General features: G+C 39.2%; 1 protein-coding gene across 2 annotated transcripts in view; it reads left to right on the top strand.

Moving 5' to 3' along the window:
- The window catches only part of kctd8 (potassium channel tetramerization domain containing 8), an 80,243-nt gene extending 64,005 nt beyond the window's left edge, over positions 1-16,238 (top strand). The window contains exons 2-3 of one of the 2 annotated variants that reach the window (XM_051650345.1): positions 977-1,184; positions 11,477-11,637. In XM_051650345.1, the coding sequence (XP_051506305.1) occupies positions 977-1,184; positions 11,477-11,504 (236 nt within the window). In that variant the 3' untranslated portion in view covers positions 11,505-11,637. Of the gene's footprint in view, positions 1-976; positions 1,185-11,476 lie in introns of both variants that reach the window. The other variant, XM_051650343.1, reaches the window with a different exon arrangement.
- Positions 16,239-21,796: the final 5,558 nt, after the last annotated feature.

Genomic DNA, 21,796 nt, shown 5'->3' with positions numbered 1-21,796 from the left:
ATATATGCGCTACTAAGTGCTAGCATTAAGATGAAACATCAAGCTGGGGCCAAAGATGACCAGCTGGAAGGGAGATGGAAAAGATGAAACTAGGGAGGCATAAGATGATTTCATTGGGTGAAGAGGCCATCCCTCAAAGAGATAAGGGGAGCAGAAACTGTATAAAAATGCATGATTCTGAAGTGTAATTTCAGGTGCTCCATGGACCACCTCGGCTTTGTTATGTTTTTAATAAAGTCTTATCTTATGGCATCAAAACCCAAGACTTTGAGAGTGAGTCTTTACATTAGAGGCAAAGGTTCAACGACCCCAAGCGGAGGACTGGCAGGTGTTCCGGAGCCTAATCGACAGAGAAGGGGCTGGCACTGTGACCCCCATGGAGGCCACTTCCCCCGTGACCCTCGTGAAGTTGGGGCCAAACGAAGATCCAGAGGCCTACCTCAACTGTTTGAAAAAAACCGCTGAGGTGTGGAAGTGGCCGCCCGACCAGTGAGCGGCCCGCTTGTTGCTGTTACTCTCCAGGGAGGTGTAGCTAGCAGCCCAACAACTCCCCGCTGCCAGTCTCCTCAATTACCCTGACTTCAAGAAAACCATCCTGCAGCGGGTCGGTTGTAGTCCGGAGTAAAATTGCCAGCGGTTCCGATCCCTGAGGTTCAGAAGACACGGCCGCCCATTTGCCTTTGCCCAACAGCTCCAGGATGTGGATGCTGGCTGAGGGGACCCGCGGTGCCGTGGACATTGTCAACCTGGTGGAACTGGAGCAGTTTATCGCCCATCTTCCTCGTGGTATGGCCGAGTGGGTCCAGTGCCACCACCCGGCATCGCTGGAAGAGGCCATCCAGTTGGCATAGGACTACATGGCGGCATTTCCTGGAGGCAGTGAAACAGACTCTTTTTCTCTCTTTCTCTCCTGCATCTCAAACCCACCCCCACCCCCCCTTTCCCTTCCCCTTCCCGTCCTGTTCCGGCTCCCCAGAGGTGGGTAGGAACCCCACACAAACCCCTTCCCCATGTCTCCCACTTCTCCTGTCTCTCTCCGTTCTCCTTCCCAGGTTGGCTGCTGGAGCTGCGGGGAAGCCGGGCACTTCCAGGATTAGTGCTCGGCGATGGAGGTGGCGAAACTGGTCTGGATCCCTGACGCTCCACAGGCTGCCCCCGATTGGGCAGGAGCGTATCGTGTACCGGTAAGTCTAAAAGGGGATACATACCATGCATTGGTGGATTCAGGCTGTTCTCAAACCTCCATTCACCAACGCTTTGTGCAAGACGGGGCATTGGGCAGGGATAAACGGGTGAGGGTGCGGTGTGTGTACGGGGATATTCACAGGTATCCAGTGGTAACCATTGAGATACTTTTCAGGGAAAAAATTTATAAAATAGAGGCCACAGTTAATTCCCGCCTCACCCATCCAATGATTTTGGGAAATAATTGGCCTGGTTTTAAGAATCTATTAAGGGAAATATGTGTGGATGGGTCCTGAAAAATGTTGTCTCGGTGTGTGACGTGCAATGCTACGGCTGGAGAGGCGGTGCCAGGGCCGTCTACGTCTGCACCGCATCATGATGACGTAGGGGAGAGAGTTCCCGTCCTCAGGGGATTCCCTGAGGAGGATTTCCCTCTAGAGAAGTCACGTGATGAGTCTCTTAAGCACACATTTGACCAAGTGAGAGTAATCGATGGCCAACAGCTCCGGCCTGACATCGCACTCATATACCTGTATTTTTCTATTATCAAAGATAGGTTGTATCGAGTGATGCAGGACACTCTAACGAGAGAAAATACAACCCAATTATTAGTACTGAAGAGCCGTTGGGAAACCCTCTTCCAGGCGGTTCACCATAATACAATGGCTGGCCATCTAGGGCACGAGAAAACACTCAACCAAATAATGGCCCATTTTTTGGCCGGGCATTCATGGGGACATTCGCAAGTGGTGTGTGGTGTGGCGTGCCGTGAATGTCAGTTGGTGAATCCACCAGCCACCCCAAAAGCGTCATTGCACCCTCTACCGCTAATTGAGGTCCCCTTCGAAAGAATTGGTATGGACTTCGTCAGGCCATTAGAACAGAATGATTTAATAAAACCTTAAAGAACTTGATTCGTAAGTTCACAAGGATGTTAGAAATTGGGATAAGTGGCTCAATCCCCTGTTATTTGCAATGCAAAAGGTCCCACAAGCCTCCACAGGGTTTTCCCCATTCGAGCTACTGTATGGGCGTCGGCTGCACGGCATGCTCAACGTCATACAGGAAGCTTGGAAAGAGGGTCCTTCAAACAGTAAAAATGAAATTCAGTACGTTCTTATCTTAGAGCAAAACTCCACACTTTAGGTCGATTAACACAGGAGAATTTGCTCCAAGCTCACTAACGTCAAAGCCGGCTGTATGACGGGGCACTCGACTACGGGAATTCGTACCGGGAGATAAAGTTCTTGTATTACTGCCCACCTCAAGCACTAAATTACTCGCTAAGTGGCAAAGGCCCTTTGAGGTCACACAGCGAGTCGGAGATCTCAATTATGAGGTTAAGCGAACGTATAGGAGCAGGGCACGTCAAGTTTACCATCTCAACCTCCTAAAATCATGGAAGGAGGTGGTCCCCGTGGCCCTAGTGATGGTAGTCCCCAAGAGGGCGGAGCCCAGGCTGGAGGTGACTCTCAAACCAAATTCATTCATCCTGGTCCCTTCTGGAGACCACCTCTCACCATTGCAGCTCATAGATGTGGCCAAGTTGCAAACAGAATTTGCAGATGTGTTCTCGCCTCTCCCCGGTTGCATGAACCTCACAGAACACCATATCAAGACCACCCCGGGGGTGGTGATTCGTAGCTGCCCCTATCGCCTTCTTGAACACAAAAAAGGTTGTTAAAAAATAATTAGAAGCAATGCTTGATATGGGCATAGTCGCACAGTGATTGGGCCAGCCCGGTGGTTCTGGTGCCTAAGAGCGATGGGTCAGTCCAGTTCTGTGTAGACTATCACAAAGTGAATGCAGTGTCCAAATTTGACACGTACCCAATGCCTCGGATCGACAAATTGCTCGATTGGTTGGGCACGGCGAGAAAAAACTGCTTTTTCCACACCGTTCATATTACACCAATTTGTGACCCTTCTGTTTTGTTCAGGGCCCATCCATGTTTCAGTGTCTCATGGACAAAATTCTCAGACCAAATACTGCATATGCTGCTGCATATTTAGATGATATTATTATCTCTAGTAATGACTGGCAGCAGCATATGCAACATCTGAGAGCTGTCCTGAGATCACTGCGATGGGTGGGGCTCATGGCCAATCTGAAGAAGTGCGCAATTGGGCGGATGGAAGTTCGGTATCTGGGGTTCCACTTGGGTCACGGGCAGGTGTGTCCCCAGGTTGACAAAACCGCAGCGATCGCGGCCTGTCCGAGGCCCAAGACCAAAAAGGAGGTGAGACAGTTTCTGGGGCTGGCTGGCTGCTACTGAATGTTTGTGCCTAGTCACTCTGACGTCACCAGCCCACTGACTGATCTTACTAGAAAGCGGGGTGCGGTGTGTGTGTGTGTGTGGGGGGGGGGGTGGGGGGGGGCTTTTATATGCTCTTAATTCTCTCTGCTTCATTGCCTCCTGAATCCTCCATTGCCCAAGAGAACTGAACTTCTTACACTCTTGTATATATTAGGAACAGGAACAAGTTGGTAGGATTACACTTTTAAAATGGCTTCAACAATAAATACTAAACTTACCACATGTTCCTTTATGAACAACTCAACCATATGTTAGTTAATGGCAGAATATTCATTTTAAAAGCATCCAGTCAAATAAGATGACTTCACAACGGCCAGTTAAACCTGGAATGACTAAAAACGAACGATGTTCTTGAATGTTCCAAGACTTTAAAAAGCACTCATTCTAGTTCACATTGGCAGAGGAGTGTTGAGGGAACATCTGTTGGGTTTATTAAGGTCAAGCCGAGTGCTCTACAGCTGCATCTGAGAACCCTTATCCTCAGAAAATGGATCCACTGCTGCTTCAGATGCTATGCAATTGACTGCATGAAGATTGTATGTGTTGCTCTGATAATCGATTATGAAGCATTGAGTTTTTCAGCACATTCAGTTTTACTTAACAAGCTAATTTAGTAATTTGACACTTAGCAGTTCTACTTTACCTAGAAAGAATTACCTGTTCCCATTCATCTCAGTGGAAGTTGCTCAGCTGTCTCATGCCCTGGATGAATGTGATTTGAATTCTGACATATTTGCTCATGTTTAATATTTTATCAGATGGGAGTTATGCCATACGGAACCAGGGGCACTGAGCATGCATTAACAGTGTCAGTGGGGCTAGCATAGTCTCAGCCACCAGGTTGGCATGTATGGTATAGTTTATGCAGCAGATGTCAGCATGGCAGAGGCATTGGGACATAGGGTAGGATTTCTTCGTTGGGGAGTCATTGAACCTTGTCTGCATATTAGGAACTGTAAAGGAGAAATGTCTTAAATGGGAAGGCAAGAATTAGAGGCAATGTAAAGGATCCGGTGTTATGCTGCAGGGGGTGGTAGGGAGACATCCCTGACCGCTGCCCTACCACCAGGAGTTGTTCCAGGATTATTGGGGCGAAACACCTAAGATGGGCATCTCCGCAGCTGGATTTAAGGCACTGGCGGAGGTGCAGCAAGCAATAATGCCCAGCAGGTTTTGACAGCTATCTGTGCACCTGATTAGACTTATATAATAGGGACATAAAAACAATACTTCATAGTTGGAATTACCTAAGTAAGTTTGGTCAGAGTGAAATACATAGTGTAAAAACACAGTGCATTTCAATGTTAATAGCCTTTTCACACGGGAGGCGACGTGATAAATACAAATGGCGTAAAAAGTACAGTGAATACTTATCATTAGCACGACAATGCATTTACAGTAGATGGCACTGATTGACAGTCAATTTTACTCCAGCACAGGAAGTGCACCGGCTGAACACACTTTTCAGCCAGTCCATCCTCCATCTGTCACAGATGATAAGAAAAGCTACTTGACAAGTTTGCAAAACAACCGTAGAATCAATGTGCTCCAAGAAGGCTGACAGAAAAACAAAACAAGTGCAAATGTCATGTCTTTTATTTTGAAATTCATTGTTCCATTTCTTGCTTCATGTTTCCCTTCATTGTGTTTTCTGGTCTTGTCATTTATGTTGATTAGTCTTGTTATCTTGTTTGACATGATGTATTTAAGCCCTCATGTTCTCCTTGTCCTTTGTTGTGTATTGATGGTGTAATGTAATTTATGGGTTGTTCATGGTTTTTATTATTAGTCATAGTCTAAGTTTAGTCAAGTTTTGTTGTTTTAGTACCGTTATGACCGCCAGGCCAAATTCCACCATCATGGCCGCCACGGACCCCGTGCCTGCGCCCACGCCAGCCAGCGTCAGAGCCCACGTTTGTCTCTGAGTCAGTGCCAGAGCCCATGTCTCTCTTGGAACCAGGCTATGCTTCCATGCCCGTCTCACCAGGCAGCTCCCAGTTATGGCCAGTCCATGTTCTGCCAGTTCCCCATGGTATCCAGCTCCGCCAGGTACCTTGTTATCCCTGAATCATGTTCAAGGCCCAGGCCCACCATTGCCCCAAGGCCCAGACTCAAGCCTGTCATTGCCCCAAGGCCGAGGACAATTCCCACCATTGCGTTAAGCCCAGACCCATTCCCGCCATTGCCCCAATAACACATTGAGGCCTGACTCAGGCTTACCAGGTGAAATGTCCAGTGTGTGATGCTAAAATTGAGTTGCATGTTATCCCAAACAGGTATGGGGCCCTATTTTAAGAGCGCTAAGCGCAGCGCTATGCCAAAAGTCATACACACAATGTCAATTGGCATGGCCATGAAGTTTTGGTATTTTCATGAAAGCATGTGCTAAGTTTAAGCACAAGTGGGTTTAGTGAAATCGTGCGCACAAAGTGCTAAATGGGCTGGATCAAGTGCAATTTAATTTTGAGGTTCTCCTTCAGTTATTGAACCATCTGCGTCCTATTATATATTTAATTTCCTGTCAAGCACCAGCGATATAAACAAAGACAGCACATTCATAAGAAGTTAGTAGTGTAAATGGACTGCAGTGAATTAGAAAATACAAAAATGGACTTACATTCTTTAGTGTATTAACTGGGTGCTTGTTGAATGTCAGGCATATTTCTATCATATAAGCATTTCTACCATTGTAGGCTCCCCTACCTACAAATACACCTATCCAAACACACCCAGCATAAATAACTTATCAAGTTTAAATTGTGCAAATAAACAAGTCTATTTATTCTAAGGCATAAATATTAAAATGCAAAACTATCAACTGTAGTTTATCAGCACAGGTATATCTACTTCAGAAGTACAAAAAATAAATAAAGTAATTTTTTAAAACAAACACATATCACATGCACAAATTAATAAATATATTTAATGAAGTTGTGGAAAGGAATAAGAAAGAATTGAAAGTAAACGTATGGTAGGCTACAGTAGATGAGATTTACTCTTGCTGTAAATAGTGGCATATGCGATTTACACACTGGTGTATAATAAAACAGTATATAATTTAACAACATCAGTGTATGTAGTATAAGTATTGTGACTGAACCTAACTACATCGTTGGCAGTGGGAAGAAATGCACCTGATGTGTCACATAATGGTACCTCATCACTGCTGTCTTTAAATGCCGAGCACTGCTTTAGAGCGGTCTCTTCAGATCCAGGAAACAGGTAACCGAGTCGCTGCCATGACCCTCACTTTCAGCTGGCGAAAATATAATCAAAATTACGAAGTGGTCAAAAAAATAATACCAAATCAAAACATTTTACTCTGTCCAACTTCTTCCACCGGTCTCTTTTTCAGTAACTTAAAATCCCTCTACGACAACAGGTGGAAAATTACCAATACAAATTATAACATAAATACATTTGTAAATATAAACATTATAATAATAGTTGAAAAATAAACCATGACCTAAAGATAGTTGGCTAACTGTGATTGTCAGGGACATAATTTGATGTTCCAATATGTTTTCAGAGTCTGGACATGGACTTTATTACCACCTGCTGGTGGAATGTCCAAACTGCAAATGTAGGAAGTGAGTTTAGAGTTTACACTGAAAACAGACCTGCTTCTCAAACGTCTTAGAACAATGACCATTTGCTCAGGAAAATAGCACTTTGCACCACTTCATTTACATACAATACAGCCCCCAGTTTGCATGCTTACACCCACAGATAGCGCAAACACTTCCACTTGCACTTTACGCTGGCATGAAAATTGCACTTAGAATTAGCGCTCTTAGAAAATTGGATAAACACGGTCATTGCGCCTAGTGCTGTGCTTTGCGCACTTTTGAAAATTTTTTTAAGGTTAATGCTCTATCAAGTTTAAAATAAAATAAAAAAACTACCTCCCCACCCTTAACCTTAAACCTAAACCTAACTGATAGTGTCATAAAAAGCAAATGTGAGATTAAAAACGCAATAGATGAAGCATCCACGTCATTTTGTGGGGCTTCTATGACACTTTTGGCTCACATTTGGACTTGCATGCTCTTCGGGACTCTCACCCTGGTCCTTTGCATCTGAAGTGCAATGCTCTAAAAGTTGAGATACTGCGTAATTTAATCACACTCGATCAAGTTTGGAAATGTTGTTGTTTATGTAATGAAAACTTGTTCAAATGTATTGTCTTTCAGGTCATGTTCTACAGTGTTTAGATGTCATAAGATAGTATTGTGTGAGGAACAGGGCAAAAAGTACGTGTTTATGAACTGATAATCTGCCATTTTACTTGTGATTTGTGTGAAAGTTAATTAAAGTAATTGACGATGTAGCACCTCAATTGTTTATTTCAACAGAAAACCATCGAGATACGTACATCAAGGCATTACTTTCAGAAATGTAGGTATAATAATTATATTTTATGAGACCAGATTGGTTTTGTGCCTTTTTTTTAAATGTCCCAAGTGCTGCAACAAAAGTCTGCTGGTCTGGGATCAGTGTTCCAGCCAACGGCCAGGTGCCCTGTTCCTAGCGGATCTCCCAAATGATCTATGTCCTTGAGAGAGACTGATTAACACTTTGTTTCCTGCTATGCCTCCATATCCACATTTAATCACCAATTAGCAGCTCCTCCACATCACATTAAGAGATTTGCTGAAGCATGCAATTATAGCTGGCTCACGATTCAGTGCAAACATGTTTTCTTTCATTATTATGAACTAATAAAGAGATATTAGATAAGAGATTAGATGTAGTTAGTTGAGTTTGTTGTCTTGATATCAGATAAAACTTAATTTTCTATTAAAAAATGTCAGAGTTTAATGTCCTGCTTGAAAAAAAACATCTTTGCTGGTCTTAGTTGGTTTAAGCTGGTGCTCAGCTGGTTTAGTTGGTTGGCTAGCTGGTCTTCCAGCCTGACCAGCTGAAAAGTACCCATAATTCCTCTAAAACCAGTGAATATACCAGCCTGACCAGGGGTGCGTCTCTCATACAACTACGTAGTTCACTGCTTAACCACCATAGTATGATGCATCGTTGGAGAAATGAACTATCTGTCACAACTGTTTCCTGAAACCATAGTAACTATGTTGAAGTTCCATAATTTGAACCACGGTTCAACAAGAGCTGTCATTAATGACGTTACGCATTAACTTTTGCGGATATCAAATTATAATAGCCCATTTACATTTACACCAGAAAGCAGTTTAATGCGCGAATGCTGATGAACATTTCTGTTTACGTAACATTTCAGAACACCACTTTCTGCAATCCGGAATAAGCAGTTTTCTTAAGTTCATGTAAACATGGTCAAAGACTTGACAGAATAAAAGATATATATGGAATAAAAGATATGCAGTAGAAGCATCAGCGAAGTCAAATGATGTCTACACAGCAAACTAACAAGGAAATATATGATAACCACAGGTGGAGAGCAGTAGTTCCAACCACACAACTTTACGATGCTGTTTGCAAATGTTCATTGGTACTATGGTTTCGGGAAACACCAAATCACTGAACTATGTTGGTAACGATGGAACTTGTGACCATAGTTGGCTAACAATGCTTTTGAGAAACGCAACCCAGACTGCGAGAAAAGATTAGCAAACCAGCTGAGTTTAGGCTGGTTTGAGATGTTTTTTCAGCAGTGTTTACTCTCAAGAATTGCCAGGAAAAGTTGAAAGCTTGCTCCGAAGGCCTTAAAGTCTGGACAGCAAAGGACTTCTTATGGAATCAAGATATGAACTTATGACTTGTCTTAATCTGTGATGTAAACAGCTTCTATATCCTGTGAATATATTTTCATATAATTGTCAAAGAGATCTTATTGCACAGAAGTCCAATCAGTTACAGTTTATGAAGAAAATTTTCATGTGTTTGACACAGACCCAAGTGCTTTGGTGTTTGCTTGGGGCTGAGTTAAATAATTAAAAACCCTTCTGTCTCATGACATGCATAACTTCCTCTCATACATTAGGCCCACAACATGAACTCAAAGGTTTTGTAATACATGATCCATGTCCTTCTGTGAATATTTCTTTGTAATCTTTTATAACTTGCTCCAGCTCTAAAACGAATTTCCTTTTGGGCAACATCACCAAATCCTTTTTATTTTATTACCCTTCCTCTCTAACCACTTGTTATACAATGTTGACATGGACACAAAGACTCTAATTTGGACTTCTGAATAACTATTTCTCCTCATTTAATTTGATGGCACTTGCCCTGGAAGGCTGGTTAGAGGAAATAATACAGCAGACAATGGATCTCCATTCTGAATTTACTGTCTTCAAAAGGAAACATAGAGTGTGTGCAGTCAGTACAAATAACAATGAAATAATAATTACAATATAAATAAATAAAATATATTCAAATAATGTAACACTGAAAGCTGTTAAACTTTGTCAGCAATACAAACAAAGAAAAAAAACTGTGTGACTCAAGTTTAAATGTACTTACTGACATGTAAATTAACATTTGAAATGGCTTGCCAACATAGCCACATTGGATCATGTAAGTGATGATAAAGCTTGAAAAGCACTAACACTTTAATGTTTCCATTGTTAAGGGTTTATAACTCGTTTATATACAGTTATAACTGCATACATAAAAGGGTTAATTTCATGAAATACCTGTCAAATAGTGAGCCATTTTACCTCATGTTATAAATGTTTTATAACATTTGTTCAACATAAGTAACCTATTAAATTGCACCTTAAAGGAACAGTTCACCCAAAAAATTAAAATTCTCTCATCATTTACTCACCCTCATGCCCTCCCAGATGTGTATGAGTTTCTTTCTTCTGCTGAACACAAACGAAGATGTTTAGAAAAATGTTTCAGCTCTGTAAGTCAATACAATGCAAGTGAATGGGGACCAGAACTTTGAAGGTCCAAAAAGCATGTAAAGGCAGCATAAAAGTAATCTAGAAGACTCCAGTAGTTAAATCTATATATTCAGAAGTGATATGATAGATGTGGGTGAGAAACAGATTAATATTTAAGTCTTTTTTACTATCAATCTCCACTTTCACTTTCACATTTTTCTTCTTTTGTTTTTGACGTTTCACATTCTTTGTGCATATCATCACCTACTGGACAGAGGGTAGAATTTATAATGATTTATAATGCATTTGTAAATGACTTACCCATCATGAATGAATCACTTTCTTAACAAGGGGAACATTAATTTAAAGTGTCAAAATCTGTTAGGCGCTTATTAATGTAACAGTAATCAGAATGTGCTTGTGAAATATGGAACGAGTGTAACAATACATAATCGACTGATGAGGGTTTTATTGGCTGGAAATTACTTTATGGCATGTACACACGTGCATATACTATAAACTTGAACATTTAACATGCTTTGCTGCTGCCGCTACATCACTTAAGAGTACAGGTAGAATATGAGCCATTTTTTCCTCATGTACTATTCTGTTTCACTTGGAAATATATTACATTTTGGAAGTAAAATGGGTTGCGAATGCAGTTTAATGCTGACTTTAAAGCAATGATTATGATAGAATTCAGTTGTGTTGAGAATTAATTTGGAGAAATCAGGAGTTTTTGTGGATTGATGAAATACGATGCTGTTTGGAAAATGAGCCCATATCTCTTTTTTTACCTTTATTTTATGAATACTCTGTATGTCTTGTGTATGTGATGTGATGTGTCATCTTAAGATAATTTGATATTGAAATGTTGCCTCACACTTCTGAAAAAGGATATCAACCTAGGTTTAAGAAAGAGCCTAATACTTAATTTATGGACAGATGGTGACTTAATGCTTCAGTTTGTGGATTTATGGGTAAATAAACTGATGAAAAGGCAAAAAGAAATGGAACTATTGTGATTTATAGCAGAATACACCAAGACAGTATTCTAGGAGCTCAGCATTTCATCAATACAGAGATTATGACATTCGCCTCTAGAGGTTTCCATTGTTTTATCAGCTAATTTTTTTCTCTATCCTCCAGGGCCTGCCTGCAAGTCAGCATCCCCTAAATTGGAGAGCGAGGAGCCCAAGTCAGAGAAACTGCTGGATAAGGCGAGCGAGAGCGGGGCCTCCCTGAACGAGCTCTCTACCTCCAGTTCTGAGACCCACTCTGAGGCCACTTCGCCCCAGGATGGAGGCCCTATCCTGGTTTCTCGTGGCGAGGTTGTTGGGGGCTCCCTGGCCCCATGTGGTGCCCTGCACTCTGTCTCTCGGCCTCCGAGCACGCTCACTCTGGGTCGACCACCAAAGAAAGGTTCCTCCGTGCAGTGGATGGAGCTACCGGATAAAAGGCGGAACAGTGAGCTGTTCCAGTCCCTCACCAGTGGGGTGTGTCCACGGGAAGGTGGAGGCAGTGGTCTTACAAGGAGGAAGACTCTGGAGAGGCCAAATGCAGAAGAGGAAATGAAACAATGCATCCGAGATTTCCGAAAGATCAAGATTCCCCCGGCGTTCCCAGAGCGCAAGCGGCAGTGGCAGTCGGAACTACTTAAGAAATACGGCCTTTAAAGGAAACTCAGGATAGATTACTGTGTTTTAACTACACATTCTATTCACAATCACACACACTATATTGCTATAGTTTTTCAAACTTTTATCAATTCTGCAATTCCAAAAATACAGAATTGCTCAAAGGCCTTGATACACATCGAGAAACAGAACCATACAACCAATCATCGAAAGAAAGTTGAAAGAATAGAACCAGTGAAACACATTTCACTTTGATACATTTTGATGGCATGGAACTACAAGGACTGACAGCATCATTGCTCTACCATTCATTTCTTTATAACTTGAAAAACTACCAAAAAAAAAAAAAAAAAAAAATATGAAGGAAAACTTTTTGATAAAGGTGAGATTCAATAACTAAGAGCCATTCCATTGTTCAGAAAGTATGTAGACTCTATACTGTAAAGTATTGAACTGACAAATATTGAACAGTGGCAAAGTGGAAATAGAAATGAATCCTGTGTTGTCATGTCACTTCACTGAAGAAATACGAAGCACTTAAATCAGTCTAGAGTCTATATGATTTATGTGAAATGCTGGTCTTACCAATATATACAGTATATAAAGGTCTTTTTTTACAACACAAACTGATTTGTGGATAGCTTTTTGCTGAGGATTATGAAGCTTGAATAGAAAGTAATTTCCTCAGATTCATTCCATGAATCAGTTAAACAGAATCTACTATCCTACAGGGTTGTGCGCCATTCAGAAGTGATTAGAGATTGCCTTTACAATTCCAATTGGAACTGAATTTGAGTTGAGGTAGCAAACAGGATGTAGAATTGTAATTCAAAGCTGAATTTAAGAAAGTAGAATTAAAATGGAATGAAATTATAGAAATTACCCAACCCAGTCTCATGACAAGTCATAATAAGTATTATTATTATTATTATTATTATTATTATTATTATATTATATTAAGTAGTATAATATAATATAATATAATATAATATATTACATAATATAGTATGAGATGGCAAAATCGTACTAGTGGCTTGTACAAAAATGTATGACTTTTGCTTCTACAGAGAAAAATAAACAAACCAACGAACAATGTTATTAAAATTTTTGTAAGTTTAACCCCTAACCTAAACCTAAACCTAACCATGATTTTAATAGGAAAATTACTTTAGTGTACCATGAAAGAAAGAAAACATTGGGTTTGGAAGGAGATGAGGGAAGTGTATTACAGGTTATTGACATACATCAGTCATTTGTATTGCATAAATAAATATGAAATGAGTAACAAAATTTGATCACAGATGTTTCATTTCTTAAAATGAAGTGTTGGATAGGAGGCTTGCTAAAATTTGATCCCTTTTTTGTATCAATTTGAAATTCTGTTGTTTGGTTGGTCTCTATGTGAATAAAAGTCATACCTTTTCATACGAGCCAAGTCGAATGATATCTTACGATTTTGCCATCTCTTACATATTATAACCAGTTGTCACGAGACTAAATTGGTATTAATCAATGTTTGAAATGCTATTGACATTTGTATTTAATCAATATGTACTGTATTTCATTATATTTAATATATTTACTTTCATTTAATGGACCATGGTGAAAGATTACCTTGTTTCCATAATGGTCTAATTTACTTTATATATTGAATATTTAATCAAAAGAATCAGATTTTGATGTCAATGTTTATTTTAGAAGTTAACTAAAAACAATGTGGTGGCCATTTTAAGGTAATGTATTGTTGTGTTAATTGTTTTGACACTACTGAACTTAACAGAAATGCTTCTATCAGTAAAATAAATAAATAAATAAATTCTACAAATCAGGAAATAAATAGGCATAATTAGTCAGAATTAATTATGTAATTATTTATGCTTTGTTGGACTAATGAAATTCCTCTGTAGTGTGACTGTGTTGAATTTCTTTGAACTGCAATTCAGTAAATTCATCTTCCTATCATTCCAATTCCAGTTAAAGGGTGTGACCAATTCAATTTAAATAAAAATACAAATTTATCGTCCTGAGGGGTGTGGCCAATTTAATTAAAATTCCAATTTAACATATTTAGTGGTGCGACCAATTTAAATGTAACATCCTGTGAGGGTGTGGCCAAATTAAACTAAAATCAAAATTTAACATCCTAAAGGTTGTGGCAAATTCAGTTTAAATTAAAATTTAACTCTGAGGGTTGTGGCAAATTGAATTTAAATCCAAATCTATGCCAGGGCGTAGCCAATTGAAATGAAATTGAACATACCGAGGGGTGTGGTCAATACAAATTCCAATTTAACATCCTGAGGGGCGTGAACAATTTAAATTCAACATGCTGAGGGGTGTGGCCAATTTAATTTAAAACCTTATTTAACATCCTGAGGGGTGGGGCAAGGGCGTAGCCAATCTAATTTAAATTCAACTTCCTGAAGGGCATGACTAATTCAAAATTAAAATTCAACATCCTGAAGGGCATGACCAATGCAAATTTAACATCCCGAGGGGTTTGGTCAATTCAAATTCCAATTTAACCTCCTGAGGGGCGTGAACAATTTAAATTCTGCATCTTGTGGGGCGTGGCCAATTCTATTTTAATTCCAACTCTCTTTCAATTCTGAAAATGTTCTTACAATTCAAAAATTAGTAGTAATGAGCACAGGTTAATTTTACCAATGCATTTTCTTTTTCACTAAGCAAGTTTAAATGATTTCATTGTTGGTTTAATTTGACAGGCCATCATGGACATAATCTCAACATTATTATTTGTCTTTTCTATGTGTGTTCTCTGGATGATGCCTAAAATCATTCAATATCTTGGCTGCTTTCGTATTGACATTTTGTTATGTGCAATTCATTTTGTAAAGTGGTTTGTGTGTGTGCTTCTGTCCATACTTCTGTCTGTACATGTGCACACACTCTTGTCTTTTATGTGAATTTCTATAAAGGTGTTTGTAGAGGACATTTTTGAATTACCAGGTGATTTGGATTCTCAAAAAAAAAAAACAAAAAAAAAAAAAAAAGAAGAAGAAGAAGAAGAAACGAAGAAGTAGAAAAGCTAGGACATGTGTTGCTACAAATTTTTCATAAAAAGCTTATTGTTGATTGCCTCTCAGCAAATACAGTGCTAGCTGACTACTTTGGCCCCCAGGCCCCTTGTAGGGGCCTCCAAAGACATGTGCCCAGGGGCCTCGCGGGACCATGATCTGGCCCTGGGTGGTTCCCTTACAGCTTTTGCCTGGCCTCAGTCCAAAATAAACTTTCAATGTAAAATCATCTTTAGTTTGCTTGACACAGATTAAAAGAATTGTTCACCCAAAAACTTTTAATGTTCCCTTCCAGTGAGCTGTGACAGGATCATTGAGCATGTTTACATGCACATCAATATAGTGATAATGGTCAAAAATCAACTTATAAAAAAATAAAAATTAAAAAAGACATTTGAAATCATCTAATTATTCTCTACTTTTGATGTCACTGGTAAGAACACCAGAAAAGGTGTTTACATGCAAAGCGAAATCGGGGTAACTGGTAAATCTACTTAATCGCTTGCTTAAACCGTTCATGACCTTGCCTTAATAAAAGAAAGCCGTTTAAGGTGTTTACATTACCTAACATGTTGTAGGCTTATTAAGTATAGTCATTGTAAGATTGTGTATGTATACACACTCATCATTCAGACCAGAATCATTTAGGAGTGCGTTTCCCAAAAGCATAATTTGCCAAATATAGTCACAAATTCCATCTTACCAACATAGTTCAATGATCATATGGGGGTGAACTGTTCCTTTAAGCAGATAATACTGAGCCTATATATATATAGAAATAGAAATAGCCATGGCATTGTGCCAGTAACGCAATCCACATCCAGAAAACTGTTCAAAACATTGTTTACCAAAAAGTGTCATCCCAGACTGTGGAGCGATCTTTCCATCTGCCGTAGGCTGAGTTTCAAATGTCATTGAGCATTCACAGTGCATTTCCATCTCCATGACGGCATGAATTTGAGAAATGAGTAGATGATAGCCCAGAAATGGATGTGTACAGTGATTTGTGAATGTTTAAAGCACAACATTCTGTAAATGCCTGTTTGAGATGTGACATTGTCTCAATCCAGGACACAGGTTTGAAAAGCACAAAGCACTGTTGACTCCTAGAAATTAAATATTTAATGGGTTTAAATCAAGACATTGTGTTAGTCTACTCTGAAACCTGAAATGCCCAAAATGTGTGATTAGTTGTTATCTGTTGATTTGCCTTAATGTCCTGTAATAAAAGTGTTATGATGGATGATTAATGTGTGTTTTTTGCTTTTGCATATTTCAAGCTCTTGGAATATTACTGCAACATTTACCATTTTCAGTCTTGTCTACTGAAGAAAATACCATCCTTTACAGATTTAAAATCGGACATGTTCCACATATTTTTTTTTTTCAAAGCAACTTTACAGAAAATTATGCTGTAACAGAAAATTATGCTGTAATGTCAGTAATTTCTTAAAGACCTTGTTGAGCAGTTTAAGTGAAAAACATGATTTAAAATCATGCTTTAAAAATTTATAATTAATTAGTAATTATTACTAATAATTATTAATTAAATTTGACCTGACTTTAGTTTTAAAAACACCAACATTTCCATTTTGATTATTACATTTTCTTAACACAAATGTACCATTTAACTGAATTAATTCTGCTATTTTATAAAAAAAATATGATATTACATTTTCACTCACTACCTCTATAACCACCTGCTTTCAAAATTAAAATATATATTAAACTTAAGAAAAAACAGAATGTATCTTTAAAAGGAACATTAATTATGTCCTGACCGAAGGAAGACATTTATTTTAATCTAAAAAAAAAATTGTTTTACTTCAAAAACGGAAACTCAAATAAGACTACCTTGCTGTCCATCACTGGAGCTCTGAGTCTGGCTAAAGCAGCATCCACATTGTCTGTTATCACTCTTCTGGATCTGTTTATTTCTTTCGATTCAGTTAATCATCAGATCCTCTTTTCCACCCTCTCATCAATGGGCATCACAGGAACTGCACTCTGCTGGTTTGAGTCTTATCTCACAGGTAGATCCCCCAGAGTGACTTGGAGGGGAGTGTTGTTGAAGTCACACAGATTAGCTACTGGGGTACCTCAGGGTTCAATGCTTGGACCCCTCCTCTTCTCCATATACATGACATCACTGGCATCTGTCATTCAGGCACATGACTTTTCCTATCATTGCTATGCCGATAACACACAACTCTTCCTCTCTTTCCAGCCTGACGGTTCTACATTCGCTGCATGGATCTCAGCCTGCCTGGTAGACATCTCGTGCTGGACGTCTGAAAGAATGAACGTCTCGTTGTTCCAGCGAGCCCAGCTATACAACCTTACTTTATCATTCAGCTAGACTCATCAACAATCACACCATTCAGGACGACCAGAAATGTTGGGGTAGTGTTTGACGATTAGTTTAACTCATGGATCACATCGCAAAGACAGCCCAATCATGCAGATTTGCACTGTACAACATTAGGAACATCAGACCTTTCCTATCTGAGCATGCTACACAACTTCTTGTAATATCTAGACTGGATTACTGCAATACTCATTTGGCACGACTTCCTGCATATACATTCAATCCTCTGCAATTAATCTTGAATGCACTGGTGCCTTTGGTTTTCAATGGGCACAAGAGAGCGCATTTCACACCTCTCTTTATCACACTGCATTGGCTGCCAATGGTTACTCGCGTCGAGTTCAAGGCATTGATGCTCGCTTAGAGAACAGCCACTGGTTCCGCAGCCCCTTATCTACACTCACTACTTCAAGTGTGCCCTCCAGAAGCTTGCGATCTGTGAGTGACAGCACTTCATGGTGCTATCTCACAGAAGCACACAATCGCTTTCTCAGACTTTCACTTCCACTTTTCTTTGCTGGTGGACAAGCGACCTTGAGCTTGGGAAAGGCAATATGTAAATAGAACTTTTTATTATTATTATTTCTTCATATTATTTTTTTTTTTAAATCACCACTGTCTCACCTCCTCTCTACTTGTACTTCTCTGAGGAATTTGAAACTTTGTATTGCATCACTTCTCATGTTATTACCTCCTTATGACGAATTGCTTTTGCTGTATTCCTCATTTGTAAGTCGCTTCGGTTAAAAGCGTCTGCTAAATTAATAAATGTACATGTTATTTACTTGCTATGAGGTCAACAAGACCATGCATGCTCTGTTGAGTTTTCTTATAATTTTAGATACAGTATGTTTGCTTATATTTTCTGTATCACAAATTGTAAATAAATAGATTTTTTCAATAATTTCCCTGATTTTAAGCAGTTCCAAATAAAAGCTAGCAACATCAGAAAAACAAAATGGCTACTGCATTGAATACATGTATGACATGTACATGTATTTATTTTTAAACATATTTTTAAAAATGTCTGATGGTGGTGACAGTTTAAAGGATTGAGCTGACTTGAAATAATCCTGTATTCTCAATTCATTTGTAATCAGTTGAATGCTAGATATGCCATTATTTATAATGAGAATTTTTGTATCTGATGGTGTTGACACACATTGAGAGATACTATATGCAAAGGCAACCACACATTTTGCGTGAAAATGGACAACCTAGTCTCCTAGATAGAACAAACTGAATTTTACGTGACACGTTCTACGGTTCGCAGCAGTTCCCTGGTGAAATAAACAGTAGAGGTGCTACAACTCTTTCACACAAATCATGACTACAACTGCTGATTATAACTTTATAAACACTTATTTTTTGCTCTATAACTCACACACTGCTATGTTATGATATCGAAACACTTACTACAACACATCATTTGAAAAACTATATATTTTTAACACTTGTATTACAGATCCACCTACATTTACACACCTATTCCAACATCATTAGCTTGGGTATTAACTCATCTGATAGAGAACTGGTCTTTAGACTCAAAGGACCGAGGTTCGAGCTCAGCCAAGCACACAAGCTGACACGTGAGCCGAAAGTGTCAAAGAAGCGACAAGAAATAACATGGTTGCTTCAGAAATTTTGCTTTTCATGTAACATTTGCATTTTGGAAACTATTAGTTAGGTTTAGGTGTTGGTTTAGGGTAAGGATGTCTGTTTTGTTTACCTCTCATTTCATTTTAGTACACTATTTGTTTGGGACTCAGATACACTCTCTCAGTTTAAGTCTAGACTAAAGACTCATCTATTCAGACAGGCATACACCTAATTTATCCATCAACTCATAGTTATGCTGCATAAGTCAGGTCTGCTGGAACACTTTTCATATTCCATAATCCTACTTTAAAGTGAATGGTATCTATGCTAATATTAATCTATTTGTTTCCCTGTCTCAACCTCAGGATACATATCCAGATCCAGCTCTTGTTCTACCTGATGTCCAACTCTCACTGCTACGTGTTGCTGAGTGATGACGACTAACTGCTGCCTGTCCCAGCCAGATATCACTTCAGTCTATTACGATGGACTTCACAGAAGATGAACTAATGCCAACTCCAACCATAAGACATGGGATACTTCACTGGCCACTGTCTGAACCTTGGACTTAGGATGGTCTTCATCGAAATGAAATGCCACAAGCTGCCAGTCGTACTGCGATGCACCTCACTGACCTCTGCCTGCATTACTTTGGTCTCAGGAATGATTACACTTTTAAAATGGAATACATAGATATTAAATTAATTGCCAACTAAAGCCTTCATCAGCCAAATAACAAGAGACAATACATCTGTTCTTTTTGTTTAAAAATTGGCCCCTAACTCTTACTTAGTTTACTAATTTTAAACCATACCTTGTACTACACGTAAAAAAGAAACTAATAATGTCATTATATTCATGCTGTATAGCCAGAGGGTAACTGGCTCCCCAGCTGAGCCTGTCTTCCCCCAAGGTTATTTTTCTCCATTAACTAACGTCTTATAGAGTTTTGTTTTCCTTGCCACAGTTGCCTTTAGCTTACTCACTGTGGGTCTAAATACAGATATTTTCTTTTTTTTTTTTCTTTAAGGCACAATTTACAATCATGTTTTTATCAAACCACACAATGATGAATCTAAGACATTGCAGATATTACAGCTTAATTTTCTGTTACATCATCATTTTCTGTAAAGTTGCTTTGAAATTAAGTGTGTTTTTGAAATGCACTATACAAATAAAAATGACTTCACTATTGGTTAGATTTAGGTTAAACATTTATGTTAGGGAGGTACGTTTTACTCGTTAAAACCTCAATCTAACATCCACCTGAAAAACCTTATCTGATTATGACACCATTTCTCTCGCTTTTGGCGGCCCCTGCTGGACATTTCACTGGGAACCTTAGGGTTTAAATCGCAAGTTTCATCACGATACGATCTTACATTGATTTTCTTAGCCAGTGATCCGATGTTTGCCGATACCTCAAAGTCTGCCGCAACGTAATTTTGATTCAGTTCGATTTAGGGGCCATCGATCGATATTAAATGATATTTTGTGTATATTTTACACAATCAGTTACATTTATTTTCTCATAATGAACATTTTATTGAGCCCTCTAAAACAACTGCAAATCCAGTGTCCACATTGAGACATCCAACACAAAATAAGGTATTTCTGTTGTTGAAAACAATAATATAAAAAAGTCACACACGTGATCATCAATGATCATCAATATCCAAACCTAATAACAGCTGGTTTCGACAGAAAGAAGTTACTACAGTCAAAAAGAACAGACATAATTTTAGAAGTATTACATTATTTTTATTTGCATGTCCTTTCACACACTGTAGCCCCATGCGCTGCAGTGGTAGAGATGGGGTCTCGTTCTTCCTGTCATCTTCCATGGGTCATGTTCCTATAAGATCATCGTTTGGTCATATTTGGCCTCATATTCTTCACAGCGACTGCAATTTTAAAATTGAAGACAGCTGTTTGCAATCGTTTTTGCAGTTCTCTTGTGACAAGATCAAATCTATCAACTGCAGCTGCGGTGCAAATTGGTCTTAATAAAGCAGATGTGAAAACAATGACGGTGATCCGTGAAATATGATACATTACGTCAAACATTGAGTTTATCCTGATCCACCGATGCTGATGGGAATTTAAAAAAGCTCTAATCTCCAATAATCTTTCAGAAACGGGGTGTTTCAACCCCATAAACTACTTCAGCGATGTGCCCTTGTACAGCAGTCCTTTTCTGCACTACTAAAAGAAGCAGGGAGTGCTGGAGCGGAGTGTGTTTGTTGTCCTTTGTCCTTGCTTTTTTGTTGGCTGCTAGTGCTCACGCTGCTGCATCACCTGCCGCTTGCTTCGGGCTTCGACGGAAATGCGTACATACATGTCTAGCATGAGAGTGTGAAAATTGTAAAAAAATATACATTGATGTTTACGTACTACATCGATGACATCGCACCTTTGGTTGTTTGATTGATACATCGATCCAGAATGATGGATAGTTAAACCCCTATGGGAAACTCCAGCAAAATGTGTAATGAAGCACAGCATTTTGTTTTGCAAAAATGTTGCTACAGTCACGTAATGTTCATGAGATCAGGCTGAAAATGATAGCAAATTTGCACTAAGTGTTGGTGAATACCTGTGAACATTTTCAACAGATTAATCCAAAATGATTCCTCTGTACATAAGCTTTTATTTTGCACTCCTGTAGCCTGTTTTGTCCCAATCCTCAAGAATGAGTAAGCTGTCTGTTGCATCACAGGGAGGTATATACAATTTAAAATGTTCCTTACAGATAAGTGTTCCCTAGCAGCTCAGCCATGTCACCACCAGCTGGTAGTCAAGCCGGTAAACCACCAAACCCAGTTTG

Source organism: Myxocyprinus asiaticus, chromosome 22 (assembly GCF_019703515.2).
Source record: "Myxocyprinus asiaticus isolate MX2 ecotype Aquarium Trade chromosome 22, UBuf_Myxa_2, whole genome shotgun sequence".
Lineage (NCBI taxonomy): Eukaryota > Metazoa > Chordata > Actinopteri > Cypriniformes > Catostomidae > Myxocyprinus > Myxocyprinus asiaticus.
The sequence above is the reverse complement of the archived record's forward strand: the minus strand, read 5'-3'. Positions and strand labels throughout refer to the sequence as shown.